The sequence below is a fragment of the Triturus cristatus genome, chromosome 6 (genome assembly GCF_964204655.1).
Source record: "Triturus cristatus chromosome 6, aTriCri1.1, whole genome shotgun sequence".
Classification (NCBI taxonomy): domain Eukaryota; kingdom Metazoa; phylum Chordata; class Amphibia; order Caudata; family Salamandridae; genus Triturus; species Triturus cristatus.
Genome location: NC_140589.1, coordinates 764,124,014 through 764,147,083, shown reverse-complemented (window position 1 = coordinate 764,147,083; position 23,070 = coordinate 764,124,014). Strand labels below are relative to the sequence as shown.

The window sequence follows — 23,070 nt, the reverse complement described above, 5'->3', positions numbered from 1 at the left end:
AAACAACACACAAGACAGTTCAACTGCAAGACAAATTCTTTATATATAAATAACGTCATTCATATATATATGCATCAATATTAATATTTCACGGAAGGCCGTCAGGCAATGGTGTGATGACACAAGTGACACAGTGAATAATAAGTGCTCGGTGACAGTGTGCGTGATATGTACAATGGTTTAAAATCGAGATTGTTCGAAAGTGGCCAGGGGGTGTACAATAGTAAAGCTGCACAATGGAAGATTTCTTTTTGGCGCAGTTTCTATGCGAAGGTCCACAAAATAGTCGACGTTTCAACCCTAGTACTGCACTCTTGATAGGTCAGTGCGGGTCTTCATCAGGACTTGAATTGAGCGTGACGGCCTTAATCAGGGAGAAATTCCAATAGTCTAAGTCTATGGAGTAGGGGGGAACCAGTATGTGTCTCAGGATGCGGTTCACTCCAGTGGTCTATCGTGTTGATGGGCCTATGTCAATTCACTGGGGCCCGTAGCCTTCGGGGCTCCGCCGTTGTGTCTCAACTTGGTTGCCCCCTACTCCATAGACTTAGACTATTGGAATTTCTCCCTGATTAAGGCCGTCACGCTCAATTCAAGTCCTGATGAAGACCCGCACTGACCTATCAAGAGTGCAGTACTAGGGTTGAAACGTCGACTATTTTGTGGACCTTCGCATAGAAACTGCGCCAAAAAGAAATCTTCCATTGTGCAGCTTTACTATTGTACACCCCCTGGCCACTTTCGAACAATCTCGATTTTAAACCATTGTACATATCACGCACACGGTCACCGAGCACTTATTATTCACTGTGTCACTTGTGTCATCACACCATTGCCTGACGGCCTTCCGTGAAATATTAATATTGATGCATATATATATGAATGACGTTATTTATATATAAAGAATTTGTCTTGCAGTTGAACTGTCTTGTGTGTTGTTTACAGTTTAATTATTGTACATTATTCAATTAACGCTTGACTAAGCCTAATGCGAAAAGCAATACTTTCACCCAACAGAACCACTGTTTACCTTATAAACTGACTGCCCAGGTTCTGAGGGATACTGGGTCACCCCATTATTTGTTTAAATACCCTTGAGCTTGGTGCCAGGTGCCATGGCACCATTCACACTGCTTTAAAGCCAGCACTGAATGCATTTGTACTCTGTTACAAAACTGAAGAGATCCCCCTCAACTTTATTTTAGTGCCTGTGTCAAGCGGTCTCTGGGCTACTTGGATTATGATAAGAAGACAAGTTCGGGCCACTGATTTGGGGTATTCCCAATGAAAGACTTCTCTACTTACTTTGCATCATCACACTTGCAACTTGTTACTGATTTATGATCTAGGCGATGATTTGCTCTGGATACTTATTTCAAGGATGGGGTTCATATTGGTAATCCAATCCACTACCAATTGATGGGATAGGGGCCCTTATTGGGAACTTAAGAGTAAATATCAGTGTAGTACAGCCCTGTGTACCCCAATTGTGTATAGCAACAGGACTGCTGGGATCCTCGTCTTGCCTGGAGTAATTTTAAATACAGCTGTTTTAAAAGAAAATGTTAACTCGTATCGCTGAAATGGTCCAGAACATCAGGGCTGATGGAACTATTATCTCCTCTAGAACTGCTTTCTTATTGTTTTAAAATGGAAATGTGATCTGGTGTCCTAATTTGTTACTGATTTTATCGTAGGTCTTATCTCTAACTATATTTGCACAGTTTATGATTATAATTGCTATGGCTGAAAACCAATAAAGTGAGTTAGGGCAAAGAAAGTATCAATCATAAATCATGTTCATGTTTTCTAAAAAGGCCATACATTCTCTGCGGAAATTAATGTTTAAAAGGTTGGTGCTATAGTACGATGCGTTGCAAACATTTGGTCGATACACCCCCACAGCATAATTGACTGAAGTTCTTTAGTAATTATTTTAAGAGATATTTGTGATATTTCACGCAATCCCCTTTACCTTGCCATATTTGAATGGAAGCCCCGTTCACCTAATAGCCACAGGAATATTTCCAATCAAAACCCATTTTAACCCACAAGAAAACAGGACCCACCACAAACAAGCAGAATGTTGTGACTCACCAAAAACAAGCAGAATGTTGTCCGTTGTTGTAACCATAAAAAACATACCCGCACACTACGCATTTCTTTTAGAAGGTATCTTTATTTACAGGCTAATAAAAAAAACATTAAAATAACTTTCATGTATGATATTAGGTGGGAATGTTACAGCTCCTTCCATCCATTCCAATGTACAAGGGTGAGGTGAAAAAAATCCGCACTCAGTTTCTGAAAATCTTTCAAATCCATGAATCAGCTGTGAGCTTTTTAATATGTGGAGAGTTAGAATCCCTTTGTATCGAATCAGACACAATCAGCGCAGTTGCCGGAAACTCTTGCATTTCTTAAACTTTCCCCAACAATCATCAACCAATGGAAATGCCTTTTGATTACCAACATACTCTGTCGCCATATATCTTGCAAACCCGTTTCACTTCTTCAGCATTCTCGAAAACGTAGTGTCAACCACACACGTGATGAAGGGCTTATGAAAATAAACCAACATGTCAATCTTGCAGCCCATCATATCGCTGAAAAAGGGGCTGTGTTAGGTGTGACTCTCTCACCCAGTCCCAACAGATTAGTATACAGCCCTTGGAATTATGGGCCTTGAAGTATCTCAGTACAGGCATACCTATACTCGTTGGAGTGTGATAAGTGCTGCAAGGTGAATAGCCTGGACTGTCTGATGGGGTGGTACACGACTTGGGGCCATTTAGTAGTAAAGAACACACTGCAACTAAAATATGCCCATTTCTAAAGGTAACATTTCAATATTGTGCAGGAGATTTTCTGCAGGTCTTCTGTGGGAAACGTTAGTTATATTCCCGTGTTCTGCATATAATAACCATGGGCCATAGAACAAACACAATCTGTGCAAGGACTAACTTCTATATTACATGTCCCATTATCTATTAATTAAGGGTAGATGTAACTCATTATTCATAGGTACAAGTGTGCCAAATGCTTACAAGGGTATGCCTTAAAGACAGCTGAAAAGATTGTATAACATTTTTTTTGTAAAGGTGTATTGCCTCTTCACCCAGTATTCAGAGAGAAAAACTCCATCTATTGAGGCAGTCTGCACAATAAACGTGGTGAAACAGAAACACCTCGTGGCCATTTAATGAGCGATGCCAACGCAGCATGGGGAACTTTACATTTCCCAGTTACATTTCTCACCAACATACAACTATGACGAGAAGAGGTATGGAATACAGAGGGAAAATATAACGTAAGAGAGGTTGCCGAAATAAAGCTTCTGTTTCAAGTCCTGCGACAACCAACATATTTAACACCTGCCCCTGAACAGTGGGGTGTGATTAGCAGACAAAAGGTAAGCAATTGTAATGGTGTGGAGAGAGGTAAGGATACCGGAGAGGACCAAAAAAGCACACAGTGATCAAGAATACAAAGAAACACATCTTACAAATAAAGCCTTTTCAGACTGAATCAGCTTTAACCCGATGAAAATAAACAAGTAGCAATAAGGCGTTTCTGTTGCGAAAGTTATGGATAGTCACTTGGCTCAAGAATAAATGGTAATAGCGAGGTTTAAAGGCGAGAAATAGGCTGCATCTTCAACTTTATAGCATCAGAGTATATTTCTAATGTGCCGCTAGTAAAAGGGTAGCTGAGCAGACAGCAAACCCACATTACCACCGGAGACATGGGTGAATCCAATAAGGCTTTTATAGGTTGCACCAGGTCTCCATATATCAATCTTTTGAACAACAGAAAGTAGATGTTAACAAGCAGGAAACGTGCAGTTAAATGATAACAAAACACATTCAAAGTGAAAAGAAACGTAAAACACTAAACATAAGAGGCGTTAAAAAGGGGAAAAAACACAAAGCTTACTAATATTGTATTCCAATTCCTGGCACAAGTGACACAGCTCATATGTTATAAGGTAAATCACTGAAGGCGACGTAAACTGAAGCTTTATGCTAAGCAAGCCTGAATGTATTTAAAACCTTTGCAACTGCACCCAATGTGACCCGCCTTCTGCATAACTGTAAATAATATGTTATAGTTAGCAAAAAAGCAGAGATCTATGTGAAAAGGTCCTTTGCATACACAAAAATATTTGATGATAGCTAATTGGCGTTCTGCTTTCCGGTTTGTTCTGTTCCGATCAGAAGGTGCATTTCTGAAATACTGTCGTCTGGATAAGCAAGTGGTTTCTAGATTTCCTATTGCTGGGGGAGGCAACATCTCAGATTCCACTCCTTTCTTTATTGAGAGAGCTAAAGGCAACCTGACATTAGGTAAATCTGTTACTCTATTGGTAAGGGGCACCACAGCTTACCACTTAAGCATGCGTTAATGAGGCAGCTCTGGTATTACATCGTTGTTCACTCCTCTTCTGCAAGAAATTAAGGAGTTCAGAGTATCTGCATAGACTAACTGCAAAGACTGCATCTCAGATTTGTATGACATACTCCAAAATGTAGCGGCAAGATATAGGTTTTTGGCTACCATTAGCTGCACTGAATTTAAAAATAGTGGTGGGTTTATTGCCCCCAAAGGACCACAAAAAGCTTCATTAATTTAAGAACACACCCTGCCTTTATGTTCATTAACTCTTCCACTAGTGGGTCAATTAAAGCTTTTCAAAGAACTAACAGGGCAACCTCGCTGCAATAACAAGGTACAGAATTCAGCAGCATAGATGTGTAAATAGGCAGAGCATGACGGTTTGTGTCACATCTGAGCAGTCCTGTTATACTAGAGTATTTGCCAAACAATAGCTCTGACTTAAAGAAACTACAACTCCCATGCTGCATGGCTCCGTGACAAAATCTAGCTTGGAATATAGTGCCAGACTTGTGAAACGTGCCCTGGTACTATGTTCAAAATGAAAAAATTCACATGAAGCTTCCAATGGTTGGGGTGGAAGTTTGGGTAGCAATGTCTTTCCCGCCACATGTTTTTCAGATCAACTGAACAGTTGATTAGTAGACGTAAATATCCATGCTGGGCTAAAGTGCATTGACAGACTAACCATCACATCAAATAGTAAATATACAATTATGTTGGGTGAAGAGTGTGCCTGCCATAACTGGCATTCACTTTCCCACTGTAAAATGCAGAGGAAAAAGTCCATTTTGAACGATATGTCGCTGCTGACCGAGCACTTTTACGCTTTTGCCAGATCCAGGAGCCAATACGCTGTAGCATTACAATATGATGTAGCAATAAATAATAGGACAAACACCACACTGTAAAATGATAGAAACAAACAATGCTTAATGCATGTATAGATACTGTGTTTTGGTAAACTGAGCCATGAAGCGAAAGACCACACAATGAGCAATAGGTTTAGATTTATAAATAGACTTGAATAAGGTATATACATTTTAAAGATCTTCCTATGAACCATAAACCATATATAGTGCACTTAGAAACAAAAATCGTGTCTTATTTCACCAGTTATAAACATTAAACAAGGGATCCATTGATATTCCTCCAAAAGGTGAATGTATGCATTTAGTCTTTGTGCACTGCAATGCAAGCCAAGCACAAATGCCACTCAGTTTTTCTGTCAAAATGCACGCAGAATTCCTCTGCACTCTGGGAAAAGTGCCCGCAGGGAAGCGAGTATGAGAGCGGGCTTAACTCCATGCTTTCTTATGGGACTGCAGTACAAAGAGCCCCAGGTTTGCCTACAATATGTAAAGGTGCACAACACGGGGAGAAACGGCCCTCTCCACCGATTTCTCATGCATCACACATGCCTCCGGCTTCAAGATGCAGATGAGTTCAGCTTTAAATAAGCAGAAGGCCAGCCCTTGTCCTTGAATACTATTTTAACATCTGCTCAAGTACCAGGAATGTAACATCAAATGTCCTTGAACAACTCAGAATTTATTAAAAAAACATCTTATATCCCCTTTTCTATCCTAGAAGGAAGGATATTCGCATGTTGATCTCGATTACCATGCCCAAAAGTGCACATAATTTGAAACTGCCGTTCAGGTTATTTAAAAAGCTATAGATATATATATAGGGTTGGAATACTGCCCATTTCAGCTCTTTTCTGGTAAATATTCTGCATAAACTGATAATGAAATAGTAAGACTAAACAGAATTCAATGTGCTATTTCTATATACAATTCCAGGTCGTACTACCGACACTGTCGTGTTCACCAAAAGAAGAGAGGAATATCAAGAACACATCAAATTTATGTCAAGACCACACACCCTGAAGCATCCTTCCACAGACTACATCTTTCGATGTACATTTAATTAAAAAAGTGGTAATCACATTTGCAACATTTTAACAACTATCGTGAATGGGAGGAAGAGAAAAAGGATAGTTTTACTCATTTAGATTTGCTCACAAAGAAACCCTGAGGTAACCGCCTTTTAGTCAACAGTATTCCAGCCGGTCTTCGGCTTCCCATAGTGCGCTGCGCCCAGTCCTTGAATATAAACTTTGGAACGGTATACTGATTATCCATGTCTTGTGTTTCATGAGTTCAGTCCTCCTGTGAGATTTTTACGATACTGGATTTGCATGTTTAGGTACAGTGTCTTCTGAAGCAGTCTCACTTGATGAACCAAGGTCCCCATTTTCGTGGCCATCCTGAACTGGCTTTCTCTCAAACACTGCCAAAGACAAGATAGTTTAATTAACTGCAAATAAATACTGTGTAATATTAGACAAATTACATGTAAATGCTACCGAAAAATAAATTTACAAAACTGACTATCCTAGATCCAGAACTTGTTTGAGACTGAGGACTAGTCAGAACATCAAGGTAGGTAGAGGAAGCTACAGCGGGAAGAACAGTATTGGTACAGAGTGCTACATCTAGTAAGAGGTGTAGAAACAGCTAGGAAAATGGCGTTGGTACAGACAATTGGGGCCAGAGGAAAAGTATTGCGACATACAGATACATCCAGTGGTGCAGTGCCCAATCCAGGCTACTACAGCCAGAAGACAAAAAAAGTCAGAAGAACTAGGCAGGCAGAGACAGCAACAGCCAGAACAAACGCAGGCATTCAGATAGCCGCAATTGCAAAAAACAACAGTTGATGGACAGAATGCAGAACAATGTCATACATTCACCCCAGTACAGAGATCTGGGCCTAAATCCATCGTATTTTTGCTCACCATGCCATTCCAGTTTGAACCCAGCCATATGCAAATCAGTCTTGACCCTGTGCCTCATGGTGACAGTCCAGCCCGAACTGCCAAGCCAGGCCAGGCAGCTGTGGTACCCCTTACCAATAGAGTAACAGATTTACCTAATGTCAGGTTGCCTTTAGCTCTCTCAATAAAGAAAGGAGTGGAATCTGAGATGTTGCCTCCCCCAGCAATAGGAAATCTAGAAACCACTTGCTTATCCAGACATGCAGAGTGGTGACACCCCGAAACCGGTCCTAGGATGCTTGTTTCCAGTCCAGGGAGGACCTGGCTTGGCAGTTCGGGCTGGACTGTTCCCATGAGGCACAGGGTCAAGACTGATTTGCATATGGCTGGGTTCAAACTGGAAAGGCATGGTGAGCAAAAAAACGATGGATTTAGGCCCAGATCTCTGTACTGGGGTGAATATATGACATTGTTCTGCATTCTGTCCATCAACTGTTGTTTTTGCTTTCAGATAGCCACTGCCAAAACAACAACACTACAGGAAGCTACAGCCAGAGTAGTGTGGGAATCAACAACTACAATCAATAGGACTTCAAAGTTGCTTTTTTCACTCTAAAAAGCATCGCTCTTTCTGCACATTAGTGTCCATCTTTGGGAGACTTCAGGTACTTTCATATGAACAATATATACAGTTAAATCAATTTCACAGAGGCCCAAGTTTAATACCAGGAAGAAAGTAAGTCAAAGAAAATATTTAGTGGTGAAGGAGACTTGGCAAGTGATGGTAGCAAACACGCAGAAAAATCCAAACTAATCAGAGCTGCTGGGATAGAAACCATGGATTGGCTCTAAGTGAGTGAAGAGTTATCTCAATAACTCTTCTCATACAGTAGGTAAAGAGTGCATCAGATCTTAGTTCTGCTAATCATATTTACTGAGCTATTGGTTGAACATAATAGACTTGATTCACAAAGACAAGAAAGAGTAAATCTAGAAGTGGAGCATGTTGTAGCACTAGATTTAGTCTTACTTTACAATTAACAAAATCCTAGAGGGTGACATTTGTAAATCTTAGATCCTCATACGTTTGCAGGGACATGTCACTTCCTACACCTATCGGACACAATGTTCTCCGGCAGACAATCCTCCCCTTCATTGGGTGCAAAATGAATTCCACATTTTTAGGTCTCGCCTGAGCCAGCGCATGCGCTGCACTGGCGAGACATTTAGTAGCTGGGTTTTAAAAGTGCTACCCACAGGCTTTTGCCGGCCACCAACTTGCTGTTACGCGCACAAGCATGCCCAACGTGCACAGCTGCCATCTGGCTTTCTGTAATGGCTCATTAAGCCTTATAGCGCACGCTTGAATCCCCTCCCCTACCCCCTCCCTTCTCCCACTCACTCCTCGTCAGCTTCATTTTCCTTTCACTTTCGTGCCGTGCGGCCGGGTCACTTTCACGGCTGCACGGCCATTGCTTGTTTTTAAACGTCTCTATTGCAAGCATATGGCCGCCATACTGGTGGCACGCTCTCCTTTTTTCATTCTTTTAGTTTTGTGGTAAACGCTTGCAAGAACATACAAATTGAGACGTTGCACCGGTTTGATCGGGTCAGACCTATTGGCTTAGCAAATGCTCGTTTTAAACTGGTCCTAAAATCTCCTCCTTGGTCTTTAGTAGATTCCCAGGCGTATGACACTGAACCAACCACTTCTGTTGCACTCCTGTTAGCGTTTAATGTTATGTGAAGAACGCTGCTGAGATAAAATAAGGCGATGGACAGATATTCCCCCCCTAACAGATATTGTGCAGTGATGTTTGTGCCAAGCAATTAAGAAGTTTGCATATTTTTCCCTTAAGACACTAAAACTCCTGAGGGTCAACTCATCAAACAGAAAACATAGGACTCTAAAATTACAGCTTTTTCTTCAAAAGGGCCGGATTATAATAATCGACCTTTGCCTTAGGCAGGTAGCCGCTGGGTACCACAGAGAGTCCACAGGCCAAGTCAACTTACAGGTCCTCGGATTCTCACATCTCGATCCTCAGGCACGGAGTGGCTGGCACGAATATGCACGGTGAAAGTTCACCGCTGCGTCACTGCGCCAGAAGCACCCCTGCTTCCTAGTATATTGTTGTGGTTCCGTCAATAACTGGAGCACTGCATGTGCAGCCGGTTCAGCAATTCACATAATCAGCAGTAACACGAATGGTAAAGAGGTTTTCAAGAGCTGCTTAGAACGTTTACAAGGTTACCATTCTGTACCTGTCCCAGAGGAGACGCGGTCCTTTTTATGTCAGTCCTGGCGGGCCTACCGCTTTACCACAGTATCTAAGCACCTGCCTAGGAAGCTGCAGCATGCAAGGGTTAACTATCCTCCCAGTGCGAGGCCTTGCGCCTGCAAACAAACTTTCCTCAAGGGTTGAGGGTGCCCAAGAGCGCTTTGCCTCACCAGAATCCATTTTATTACAAATACGTTAAGTGAAAGAACCATTTTTAAGGTAGACAAAAGTTTTAGGCAGGGGTGTCAAACGCAGGTTAGGAGCCCCTGATTTTCAGAATATCTAAAGTAAAAATAAGCATTGGCATAGCCAACAGGTCTCGCCTTTGGGGCCTTAGAAGTGTTTAACCATGCAACAGTTAATGTTGTTGCACCAAGGATATTGTGCTGCATAACTAAATACTTATAAGGTCCCAAAAGCGAGACCTATTGGCTATGCCAATGCTTGTTAAGCATGGGCCGTGTGTTTAAGAGCCCTTGAGCTGTTACCCGCTGCATCTGTACTTTTAACCTGAGAAAACCTGATAACATTGCACAGTTCCAATTTTAATCCACATTCCTACGTCCTCCATGATGCAGCACTACTTGCTCAGTTATAGGACAGTTTTATTTGCATTTCTTGGGGTTGAGAGGGGAGCATTTGCAATGTAGTGTGTCATCAGGCAACTCCTCTCATGGGGAGAGCAGTTGGCCTAACGGCTGGGGCGGTCAACCTAAAATCTGGGAAACTGTGTTAGAGTCTCAGCAAGGACGCGCAACACCCTGCGATTCTGGGCAAACCATTTAATCTCCCTGTGCCTAACAAAAACAAGCATTTGCAATGCAATAGTTCTCACAATTGCGAAATTTTGAGCTATTGGCGTTGTAAATGACAATATCTTTTATTTATGTGTCTAAAAAACCTTTAAAAATAAAAGGCATTGCCATTTACAGTACAATAGGTTAAAGTTTCTAAAATGCGAGACCTATTGCATTGCAAATGCTTGTTTATTTAATGCTCTGGCAGCACATGTTTCTGCAAGCCCTCATATGGGATAAACAATATGCGTTTGTTTGAGCTGTCTTTGTTTTGTTAAGGACTCGATGGTCTATTTGCCAAGTGTCAGCGACAACTATTTCACAAAGGTCAACGCTATGCCGAGTTAACTTTCAGCAAGAACAAGATTACAGACAGGTGGCTTCTTTCCAAGGGCGGCTTCCTATTTTTAGCGCGGAAGCTTTTGCACACAGCACCCTGCCATCTCGTGGACACATTTGTGCTAATCGCAGACTGATTGATACAAGTGGTTCAAAGCCAGCCAGAAGTGAGGCACTTTGTTGTGTTAGTTTGACAATGTGGGATATGCTGCCCTAGCAGTATTGCTTATCTAGCCTCCGGTGGGAGTCTTTTGGTGCGCTCTACCAAAGCTCTAATCTGAAGTGTTTGGTAGGCATTGTTAAGTAATGGGCGAAAACCTGTCCGAAGAGACTGGCTCAAATCAGTTTCATTTGCAGTGAAATAAGCGAATTCATTAACTCTCAATAAACAGCACTCTTGTTTGAAGAGTGCAGGCATAGATGTATGTTGTGACTGAACAGAAAATGCTCTTGGTTTGCCATTATAGTTGTTCCACGTTCAAACCTTGACATTTTGAACCTATCTTCTTGTGGTAGTAAAATCCTTTGGTCTGTTTACGCAAATACAATAAAATGCCTCAACATCATTATAATACCACTGTTCAGTTCAGTGGTCACACTGGCAAAGGCCATTTGTAGGACAACCATATTCGCCGGCCTTCCGGGATCACAAATAGTGCTAGGCGTGAGTTTGCGCTGCTAGAAAAGGATTTTCCACAAAATGCCTTCGTAATGAGAGTCTAGAAATTGAAGGCTTCAAACCAAAGAGGCCTGTCTGCGGCCAAGTCTTCACCTGCCACTTCACTGCTTGCTGTCCCAGTTTTCACGACAACATTCTCCTTCGCTTGTCCTTGCAGTGCTAGTAATCTGCTTTCGATCAGACCATGATTCCATTATTAAGAGCCATATGGCTGCTCGGCCCTTGGAAAGTAGGAGAGACGTTCACAAATTAATAAAAAAAATACACAGCCGCTTCCACAGAAGCCGGCAGCCTCCGGTATGCTTGTCTGAAAGAGACGCTGTGCTCGAGCGAAATCTCCAGGGGCCTAATGCCGACAGGGCGGACACCAAACCCGCTTCCAGTAGAGCCGGACACAAAAGCGGCAACAATACATCTCGCCAAGGCGAAGCAGCGCTTCCGTGCTGCAATGCAGGCGACACCAAATGAATGTGTCCTCATGTAACGCAACTGGTGCTCCTGTAAAGCGCTCGGATACCTTTGGGTCACGTTCGCGCTGTATAAAACTCTGTAAAATTAAATAAATAGCATGCAAGCATGTTACGTGAGCTCCATCTTGCTAGAGGACGACGGCCTAGGGCAGAATACCGTGCCACAATTATATTTAATATATGTTGTGCTTCACATGATTATTTTTGGTGTGAAGCTAAGGATAGAGCATTAGGGATTTTGGGCTTTCTTAACAATACAATGGCTTTTTGTTCTTTGCATGATGTGCAGCAAAGGTGGCCATGTTTATTAATAAAAATAAAACAATCAGGCTAATAAACGTACTCTGCAAATATAACCCATCTGAATGTGAAAGGGCTAGTACAGACTACTCTATGTACAAATAAATCTATGTGAGAGAAATCACTTTACCAGACTAAATTGGCTATTAAGATTTTATGAATGTCTCTTATTTCTCTATCTGCTCTCCAGAATGAATAGGCTATAAGGAGATCTTCATTAGGTGCAGTGGCGATGTTGGAGAAAATGAATAGTAAGACGAACCCTGTTCAATAAGAATGTTATGTCTGTCAGAAGGGTTGAGAAATGGCCTAGCTTGACACACAACTTAAGGACACATCACAGTGTAAGTTATTTGCAAATCCACTAAAACTTAATTGTTTGTAAAGATCACTGCATTCTTCAAATAGCAGATGATGTTTACATTATTTTGTAGGAATACTGTACATACACAATTGATTGAAATATGTAACAGAAAAAGCCAAGGATATTACTTGGCAATAATGCTGGGAGTTGTGTAGTTGCAGCATCTTTCCTGGCTCCGAGGCACAAGAACTGGGATAATTCTCTTAGCTAGAGTATAGTGAAATGCAAGCAAGGTGGAAGTGAAATAGGAAAATGGTATTCTTTGATCCCAGTTTCCAGAATTAGTAGGGAACAGAAAAAGAAAAATATAGACTCAAAGCAAGTAGCATATTAATATATGTTTTCAGGAGATGGCTAGTAGTCTTCATCTTCTAGCTAAATCGAAAAACAAAAAGCAATTGGAAACAACCCTATTTTGGAAGACAGAAGATAAAAATTGATACTAAGAAACAATTAGCATCTCTACATAGATCAGACATCTTGCTCTCAGTGGTATTCCTGAATTACACAAGTTGAACTCTTCACACATCTTAAATTTGTGAACTTCTCCAATACATTATCAATATTATTTAGCTCCCATGAAGATGCAATGTAAATATCTTGTTGGCAAAGGGAGTAGGTATGGGTGGACACAGTTAGTGAAAAAGGGCCTGGCAACTGCAAATGAATCAAAAAAGGTGCAGTAACAAGTTTAAAGTCTGAAGTCAAACAAATGATCTTTGGTCGCACCAAGACATCCAACTGAAACACCAATGACACGAGCCCCAAGAGTTGAAACTCCTCCATGACCATTTAATTCAATCACATTTTCACACAGATCTGATGGAAAACCAGATCTTCAGATCAGTGATGCACTTTGGAGCATACCACTTGGTCCAATGCAATGTTAGCTAGAGTTCATAAAAATCAAACAAGGTTGTGTTTCCCAAAATCCTCTTTGGGAACGTCTTTTGATTTTTTTAGTGGCAACTCTTCAGGGGAAAAAAACAGGAAGCTACTTCATGGAGAATCTCAGGACAAATAAAAACCGGATTTCTTTTGAGTGGAACACTGGACAGTTTGTAATGCTACAAGAGGCATGGAAATTAGATATATTTATTTTACTGAATTATTTGATCAATATGCTGAGTACAAACGAAAGCCATTTGGGGTGACCAATTGGTACCTTGGTCACTTTTTCGAAAAATGAAAATATAAAAAGATCACATGAGTTTAGGCTGAAATTTCACTTTAATTTAAGTCTTAAAAGTTCAGAGAACTCTGGGATGCCAGATTATTTTGAGAAAAGGCGTAACAAACACGATAGTAAGAATTCTTACTACTGACTTGTGACAGGATCTTTTTATGCTGTGTCTGAAAGCTATTTTTACAAAACCATAAGAACATTCCTTTTGGCTCAGTTGCTAGACAGAACAAAGCAGAATTGTGTGGAAACAGTTTGGGTATTTCCATTTCGTTGGGACGAGGCACAGTTTTTATTGTTTTACTGAAACTATCAAAGCAAGGTCCAAGTAAATTACTGTAAAATGTTTTCCAGAATGAATTGAGAAAGCAAACAGATGGGGGTAGGGAAGAGGCAACATTTATTTACTTACTTGCACTAACACATAGCCAAAGCCACTCCACAGCATGTGAATAAAAGGAAAGGGTAGGACAGCAGAGCACGTGAATAGATTTAAGACCTGTCAATGGTGTAGACAAGGAGGAAGCAGGGAAGAGTAATATAGGAGTGCCAGTAAAAGATTAGGGGCCACAAGAGAACATTATGTGTGGCAACTGTTAGATGAGTAGCAGGCAAGGATATTTAAAGACTGAGTGCGACAGTAAGAAACCAGCACAATCAGTGTACTCCATCAAGAGTGCTTTACATGCTTGCCATCCCTCCAGAAGGAGAGAAATAAAGGGGGGGGGGGTGCAATTGATTTGGAGATGCATCTCTAACCGACTGAAAATATTAGCAGACATTAATAAATATAACTCAATCCTACCCTGTAAGGGTTTTGCATCCCCACTTCCGTCATTCCTACTCGCACCTGTGCTTCCACCTTCTTCCAGCTCATCAAGGTACAGCCGATAACGGTGGCCACTTTCATCTTCATATTCTACGTTTTCATCATCAGAGTCTACCTCCGGCGCAACGTAAACTACTTCAAACTCAATCTCCCCTCTCTGAAAGCCAATAAGAAATATCACAGGTCAACATAGAAACAGTAAGCAACAGTCACACTTGAATATTTGAATCAAACATTGTAGTAGTTCGCACACAGCCTTGAATTTAAAAATAGGTTTAAACGATTTGGTGTGCACTGTGGGTGTGTATTCCGGTCTCATACACTCCAATAATATGAATTTAACATACACGGCAATATCACTTGAATATTTAACACAAAAACAGAATATATGCTTTATGAATGTTCTAACAACACAAACACCAAAAGCACAATTGCAGATTGATTCTGTTCATTTTAAATCATGCTTTGGGAAAAGCTCCTATGCATCAATAAGAAATTAAAGGAATTCTGGCCGTAGCCATGTTATTTGCAGGGATAAAAAATATATATTGTCATCTTTTCATACTCTCCACCATGGGCAAATCAGGCATTGTATATTTTTATTCCAAATCGTATTTACTGTACTAGCAACATGAGTCCCATTTTGGCCGCTGTAAACATGGACTTCAATCAATGAAACTTTGTAATCCAGGATTTGCTACAAATTCTGGAATTTAAAGCATTTTACTCAGTGGCCACATTGTATTTGGTAACATTTCTTTGGTTCATTTGAACCAAACCAAGACAACAACTCCCAGAAGAATATATTACTTACCTTGGGTAACTATCTTAACGGCGAATACTCCATCTAACTGAAGATACTCTAGATTCCGGACTCCAAGCCATTACTAGACTAGACCTGGAGACTGTAACACCTCTCCTGTGCCTCTAGGTGGCACCACAGCTTCAGGGTCTGCTCCAGACATTAAAAATGCAGGACTATTCGTCTGAACGGGAAGGCAAGGCAGCTCGGTGAGGAATCTGCAGATGGAAAGCTTGACCAGCAGAGAGAACGTTACTGAAGGTAAGTAACTTGTTCTTCTGATAGCTACTTCTACCTGTGAATTCCCCACATCTTGAATCCATGCCAAAACAGTGCCCCCAGGTGGCAGTTCTGAAGAAACAGTCAAACCAGTAAGTCCTGCAGCACCCATCTGGCAAAAAGTTAATCGTGTTGGACATCAGAGTCCACTCAATTGTGACTGGTAAAGGTGTGCACGGAATAGCTCAGCAAATATCCAGCACTGGTACTTCCCGGAAATCTTATAAGAAATTGTCTGTTTCTAAAGCATGCCATTCTTGGAGACAGTGCAGCCCAAGAAAAGTAGGTGCTCTACCAGAAACTATTGGGTTCTGTCTATGTAGAAGCGAATGGCTCTACAAGGGTCCAAACAGTGTGGCTTTCCCTGCTTGGTGGGATAGGGAGGCAGGTAAAATGTTGGCAAGGTAATGGAATAGTCTGCATGAAGTGCAGTAAACAACTAAGGAAGAAAAGACTCTTTTGTCCTCAGGACCAACTTATCAGGAAAAAAATAAACAGGGAATTGAAGCTGAACTGACAAGGCTTCCAGCGTGATAACATGCCTAGATGACGCTATGGCAATGATGATTACATCAAGAGCAGGAGTATAAAATTAAGGTCCCACTGAAGCATCACAAAGGGAGAATGGGGGAACAAATAGGTCAGGCCAACCAGAAACCGCATCACAACAGGTGATTTAAACAGATGATCAGATACACAAAAAACAGGACCAAAAGGGAGAAAAATAACCCTTCACTGTGCTCATAAAGCCTTGCCGGGCAACAGAAATGCAAAAAGCAACTTATCAGAGCAGCACAACTTAAGGGGGTGCAATATCCACCCTAGCACACCAGATAAAACAGGAGCAGCATCCAGCGTTGACACATTTAGTGGATGGGTAACAAGCTCACAGGACAACAACAACTATGTATGAGAGCAGATCAAAGGAGCTCCAATTGTTCGACTCAATCTCCAGGCATGATGGTAGAGCCTCTGGAGGTTTGGGAACAGGACCTGACCCTCCTGTCGTGAGAGAAGGTCAGCTATCAGAGTAAGACGAAGGAGCAGGCACATGGATAGACAAAAGCAGATCACAGTATCTCATTCACTGAGGCAAATTCTAAGTTTCTAATATCATCTGTGCCTAGTCCTGATACAACTTCCTCAGAACACAAGCAATAGGAATGGGGACAACATACTGGAGATGGAATTTCCACCTCCATCTCAACAGATTTCCTAGACTAAGGGATCTTGCTGCAAAGATCTTTTGAGCGGTAGAGGTAGGAGAATAATGGGACAGCTGTCTTAGTCACACTTTGAAGGTTGGCACGTGCAACAGCGGAGCAGCGAGGTAAATTAAATTAGGAAAATAGGCTTGCATCTTGGTTTTAAGAGGCAAGGCAAAAGTCTGATAATCAAAAAGAAGTTGGGCTTTGAGGCCCTTGTTCACCTCTACTATACTGCCTGAGGAACTATGAGTCTTCGATAAACTGTAAGATAGAAATAGTTTTTTTTTAAAATGTGTAGATAAATGGACTTCTTCATTCTCCAAACTCAACTACTCAGCTCAAGGGTCCCTGGCACATCAACTGTGTGGTCTATGTTAAGGAAGGGAACACTGGTGACATGGACAGAAGAGTGTCAAACTAGGAATTACACGGATGATTATTACCTCTGTATCTTCTAATACTTTTCTGAGCTGAAAGCAACTGATAAATTCACCTATTTCTGCATAGTCACCCCATGACCATTTTGACCAATTTTGCCTTAAAATGAAATAAAATTCCATATTTCCAGTTCACCTTATTCCAGTGTGGTCCATCTTTTTGCTTATGAAATTTTGCTCGATTTTCCTAATTGGTTTGGTAATCTTATGGTGTTATGCTCCTAACTCTCAGGTGAGCTGTATGCTGCTTGTGACATTTCTGCCAGGGTTTGAGCAGAGATGGTTTTGGAACCTATCCTAATTTAAACAGACTGGATTTATTAAATTGGTCGGGGACATCGTAAAAAGTGAATAACTAATTTTTGGCAAAATACGTTTTTGTGGTATTTGATATAATCCCGGTTAAGGCTTTTTGCATTAGCCCAATCAATAGTGGTAACAAATCCACAGGGAGAGCCAGTTCCTTTGAAAAGGAATTTGGCTTAGAGCCTGCTGATGTATAAATAACTGTAATGTGGTACCAAAATCTCAATACACAGATATGGTAACATTTTAAGAATCAACAATGGTCAGATCAGACTGAAATTACACCAGATATATTTAAACTTACCCAGTAAAGAGGACTACTCACTCAACACTGTTAAGGTAAAATGGGACAGGACAACTGTACGGCAAGCAGTACTAAATATTAATACTGGAATCCTTCCAGATAATAAATGTCGCTGTTATTGACATGGTGTAGTCGAACATAAAAAGAACTTAAGAACAAATTCCTGAGCCTGTTCAAGACAGACACTCTCTACCACATGTCTTATAATGAGAACGTTAAGGGGCGCAAAGGCACCTACACGCAGGAAAGGCAGGATCTGTCTCCATAGCCAAAATGAAAACCAGTAGAAACAACTCCATAGAGCTTCCATCTACCAACTTTGAATACATTTTAACAGTGAAACTGTTGAATAGATCAGACCTCTAGTAAGCAGGCGTTAATCATGACATACAGACAACATTTTGTGCATAACATAATACGTGTATTTGTAAAGCGCACTTATCACCATGGGTCTCAAGGCGCTGAAAAACAGATGTTTATTGTTACCCAACTCAATGGTACTCATTTTATCGACCTCAGATGGATGAAAGGCTGAGTGGACACGCCGGGATTTGAACCTGTGACCATTAGGTCGAACACAGGCCCCTGCAGTGGGTGCATTAGTCCACTAAGACACCAGACCCGTCTGGGTGAATATCCCAATAAGGTGGAGGACAACACCCCATAGCAGCCCCTTCCACTTTTTCTTGCATCTGTCAAAGCCTTCCTCCTCTCCGGTTCTTGCTTCTTTCTTATTCATTGTGAGTGCACTTTGACATTACTTTATAAAATGGGTATTCCACAGTTAAGTGAGAGTCCGGTTGACAGTAGGTGCTTCTTAACGGAGAAAGAACACTGCATGAAAAGTAAAGACATCCGCAGAACTTGAAGCAGAAAAAAGAAAAATATTACGCAAAACAGTTAAATCTCAACATTTACAAAACTTGAAAGTCAAAGACTTCAAGTAATTCAAGGACACGTCCACCACGTTATATATTTTCAGTTTAAAATCTGATCGTTCAACTGCCAGTACTAAACATTGTGGGAAACAAGTTGGGTTGCCTCTCCAACAGTGGGAGTGTTACTTTTGCAGCTGTACAATTTTGCTGCCTAGTTTTTTCCTTTAATTGTTTAAAAATGTAAGTTGGGAGGTTCATGTACAATCCGCTTAAAACACTAGTAGTTTTTTTCTTCAATTAAAAAGCAAAGAGATTTGGTAAATATAATCTGCAGAATGGTTTCTAAATTGTACTTACTAATTACAGATCGTTTTACGAAAAAATAGTATCGATTAAGAAATACCTAGGGATCCCACACATCGGTTGGACTAATTCCGATTTAGGACCATCAATGAAGATCCCATAAAGAAAAAAGCTACTTCAAAATAGAGTGGTAATTAATGCCACCATCAGCCAACCGCTGACTTTCACATTAATATTCGCCCTATTAGCAGGATAGTTAATTTAAAACGTGGGAATTTTTGCCCGTCAGTCACATATTCACAGAACTTTGAAAGAATAACTTCTTCAGTCTCAGGCTTAGAGAAGACTATCTTTTCAGAGTGAAGTGTATTCCACACACAGACAATAAGACACAAAATTCATCACGCACACCATTGGTATGCCCAATAATTTGGTCACCCCACCCAAGGATTGTAGTGTCACTGTGTTATTAGTGAGTAAAGTGACTGGAGACTTAAATGGTCCACAGCAGGACTATGCAAAACAAGAACACCTTGTTCTAAAACAGAAACAACCCTTGTTACTCCTCCCCTAGCTTAAAAAAGATCTCACTATCTGTGGTGTTCTATATTTTTGGGATGATGCTAAGTTCTGGAATGTAGTGATGGTTGCTATAATGGAAATATTGGTCAGTTGCATTCTGACTCCGTTGACTGTTGGATGTGGCTGTGGTCTCTGCTACTTGAAACTTAATGAAGAAGATTACTACAATGTGCCCAAAGATGTGTGAGCCTTCTTCTTGGAACTTAAAATTGGCAACGAGAGATGTGCTGCTGCCGGCATGGATAAATGGTGAAGAGGATATGCACTGAGACTCCAACACTATGATCTACTCTGGAAATCACTTAGGCGAGTAGCGCCTGGATTTCAGGACTTAAGGTATTACAACCTTTCTGGCATTCACTTTACTTAACTTTTGGCCAATTTCGTCAATGAAGCCTCTTGCGCAGCACAACGGTTGTGTGGGGGCTTGTGTGTCAGGAAAGCTTGAGAGCGCACCACGTAACACTGTGGAGAGGAGCAAGCGTGGTGGCATTACCATTCAACAGCAGTAAACGAAGCGTGCCTCTGTGGAGAACTCCCCAGCATTGCTAGATAAAGTCGCATCAGCGCCGGGAATGATCGAACGCTGCAGAGAAGAGCCCCTGTGGAGAACGTCTCAGTGTTGCTAAGCGCCGTCAAGTCCAAGAAGCAATCTGTTGAGAACGCTTCAGTGTTACTAGGTGATGCCATGTCGGCAACAGGGAGAGGTCAAGCTTTATTCAACGTCACGTCAGCATCGCACAAAGGGATTGGGGTTTCTGATTGGGGGTTTTGAGTGCACCAGGTAGTTGACAAGCCTCTCTTCACAAAGCGCAGCGGTATCGTGTCGTGTGGCTACAGCGCCACTTGCAAGTGTGGCTGTGGAAGATTCTGTGATGCGGCCTTTCACCGAACAACTACAGCAGTCTTGCGATATTTACTGGTAGTGTAGAGCCACAGATGCAGTGTTTAAGTTAGGATGTTCTTTTGAGGATTGGTTAGGACTATGTGGGAGGAGCTGAAATGCTTTCATGCGGAGTGAGGGGAGAGACTGAAATATTTGCACACTGAGTGATACATTCACACTGAGTGAAGGGCAAGACTGACAACTGAATTACTGCTTAATCGATAGTATTACTGGTATAACTACGTATACCACTGTCTTTCGCATATTGAGGTCGAATACCGGTGACTCTTTGTAATAATGCTAATCTTCTGTGAATTTTGTTGGGCGTTTGTTGTTGATATATTGCTTTATTTGGTAGTTCATCATGCAAAATGTTACTGCACCACCACTTTTCCTAACAATGTCTGCCAATCCTATCATACAATGGCAACAATGGAGAAAGGTGTTCAGCCACTATGCAAGAGTCTGTGGCACCTCGCTTAGTGCAGAAAGGAAAATGCCCTTATTAATGCACTGTCTAGGGCATGAAGGTAAGGAGGTATATGAACATCTTCCTGATCTGACAGTGATTCGGCAAATCTGAATGGGTGAAAGATTTGTCTAAAATCTTACACCCATTCAGATTCACCCTACTTGACCTCGAAGCCAAGGCCTATGCCCGCCTTCTACTAAAGGACTTGGAGATGTGGGTGGAAGAGAATAGCATCATACCTCTCCACCAGACTGGCTTCAGGTCACAGGCATCGACCATGGACAACGTATTGGCACTGGCATACTTATCAGCCCAGGCAACCCGGAAGAACCACCCTCCACTTTTCAGCTGCTTCATGGATTATAGCACAGCCTTCGATAAAGTTGTTCGTAGAAGATTACGGTGGACGCAAGAAAACTGAGGCATTCCACCAAACCTACTGAAGGCAACAAGATCGCTTTATGAAGACACCTGGGTAAGGGTTAAAACCAGCGCCAGCACAGTGTCCCAAAAATAACCACTGAGAACGGGCTGAAGCAAGGCTGTGTGCTGACACCCATTCTCTTTAACCTATACACGGCGGATCTGGGGATGCCCTAAAAGGAGCTTGCCTAGTAGCACCAAGACTAGGAAACAGGAGGCTGCCGGTGCTCCAATATGCCGACGACACAGCCATAATGGACCACACGAAGGTGGGCCTACTAAGAGCCCTAATTGCACTAAATAGCTTCAACAACATAAATAACTTGACAGTAAACCAAGGAAAGACCAAGGTCGTCATCTTCGGGACCTATCACCAGAAAAAGAAAGCACAATGGCAAATGGGCAACTTGCAAACCAAGACGGTGGAGTCGTACAACTATCTAGGTGTTTGGCTGACGGAATGGGCTAAGGCGAACGCCCACCTGAAACACCAGACTACCAAGGCAAATATGGTCATACATCTACTTAAGCAACTAAGCAACCACCTGATCAGTCCGTCCGCCGGTCCAATACTGAAAGTGTTACAAGCAAAACGTTTACCAGCAATTAGCTATGGTCACCTGGCCTTCCCCAGGTCACAGCACACTTGTTTCAATTCAGCACAATCTAAAGCATATAAAACAGTGCTTCAAGTTCCGAGGTCAGCAAGGAAAGCAAGGCTAAGGCTGGAACAAGGTGTGGCGAGGCGGACTTGATTTGCCAGGGGGACTTTATAAAACTCTACCTCAGGATTTTAAGGGCCCCAAGCTAACACACTAAAACATCAACTGAGATCCATCTTTAAACAGCCATGCATGACCTGGCACACCACCCTTGATAAAGCGTTTGAAACATTGAATATAGTGGAAGAGAGCATATCGAGGCCGGAAATTCGATGAACGCTTGGAAAAGAGCCATAAATAAACAAGTGTGCGAAGTTTCATTTGACCTCGACTGCAAATCACTCCATTCAAGTTCACACTTGGATCCGCTGAATAGTTCCTATACTGCAGGCAAAGCCCAGGCTTACCTAAGTGACGCTCTCACCCAATCGGCCCGAAGCAAAATTCTGTACATGAGATTAATCACTTTAGGAATTACAGATTTCAACCCCGCTTGGGCCCGAAGAGGGGATGCCACAAACTGTAGACTCTGCCCCTACAAGAGAGAATCGGGGCTTTTGCCCCAATCTCATCGACTAACGTCAGCGACTAGTGCGCCCGATTTGTACCATCAATGGAATAAAATCTTGCAGTGAAGTGTCAGCCATGTGTTTTTCCAATTCCAGCACAACGACCCTAGCAAGACTGGGGAAATGTAGCCACCACATCAGGACCGCTTTAAAAACGGCAAACGCACAAAATAATAATCTGGAGAAGAGCATCAAAAAATCCAGCGGAAGATAGCTGAGGTGGTCTTTTTTTTTAAACCTTTATTGGTACATAAAGCAGTTACAAACCCGGGCCTGAAACCATCACAGCCGGCCAGTAGTACAGAGTCGGTCAGAGCAAATCAATCAAGCCATAAAAGTACAACAACCCGCCTCCCAAATGCCCCGTCGTAACTCAGGATATTATCGGTACCATATCGGCACCAGGATGAAAGAGGTTTCTTTTAGAGTTTTAGGAAGGAACAGGATCTGATGCCACACAATCCAATAATACAAAAGCAAGGGGTTACCACAGCTCAGGATATTCACAGGCAGGACTACTGCAGGCAGGACGTTGGCGT

At 41.8% G+C, this 23,070-nt stretch overlaps 1 protein-coding gene across 4 annotated transcripts in view; it reads right to left on the bottom strand.

The window, feature by feature from the left end:
* Positions 1 to 2,159: 2,159 nt before the first annotated feature.
* Positions 2,160 to 23,070, bottom strand: part of GOPC (golgi associated PDZ and coiled-coil motif containing) — a 214,216-nt gene continuing 193,305 nt past the window's right edge. For 2 of the 4 annotated variants that reach the window (XM_085611294.1, XM_085611292.1), the window contains 2 exons: positions 14,397 to 14,577; positions 2,160 to 6,690 (listed from right to left, as the gene is read on the bottom strand). In XM_085611294.1, coding sequence (XP_085467420.1) covers positions 6,581 to 6,690; positions 14,397 to 14,577 — 291 coding nt within the window. In that variant the 3' untranslated portion in view covers positions 2,160 to 6,580. The remainder of the gene's footprint in view (positions 6,691 to 14,396; positions 14,578 to 23,070) is intronic. The other 2 variants (XM_085611293.1, XM_085611296.1) reach the window with 1 other exon arrangement.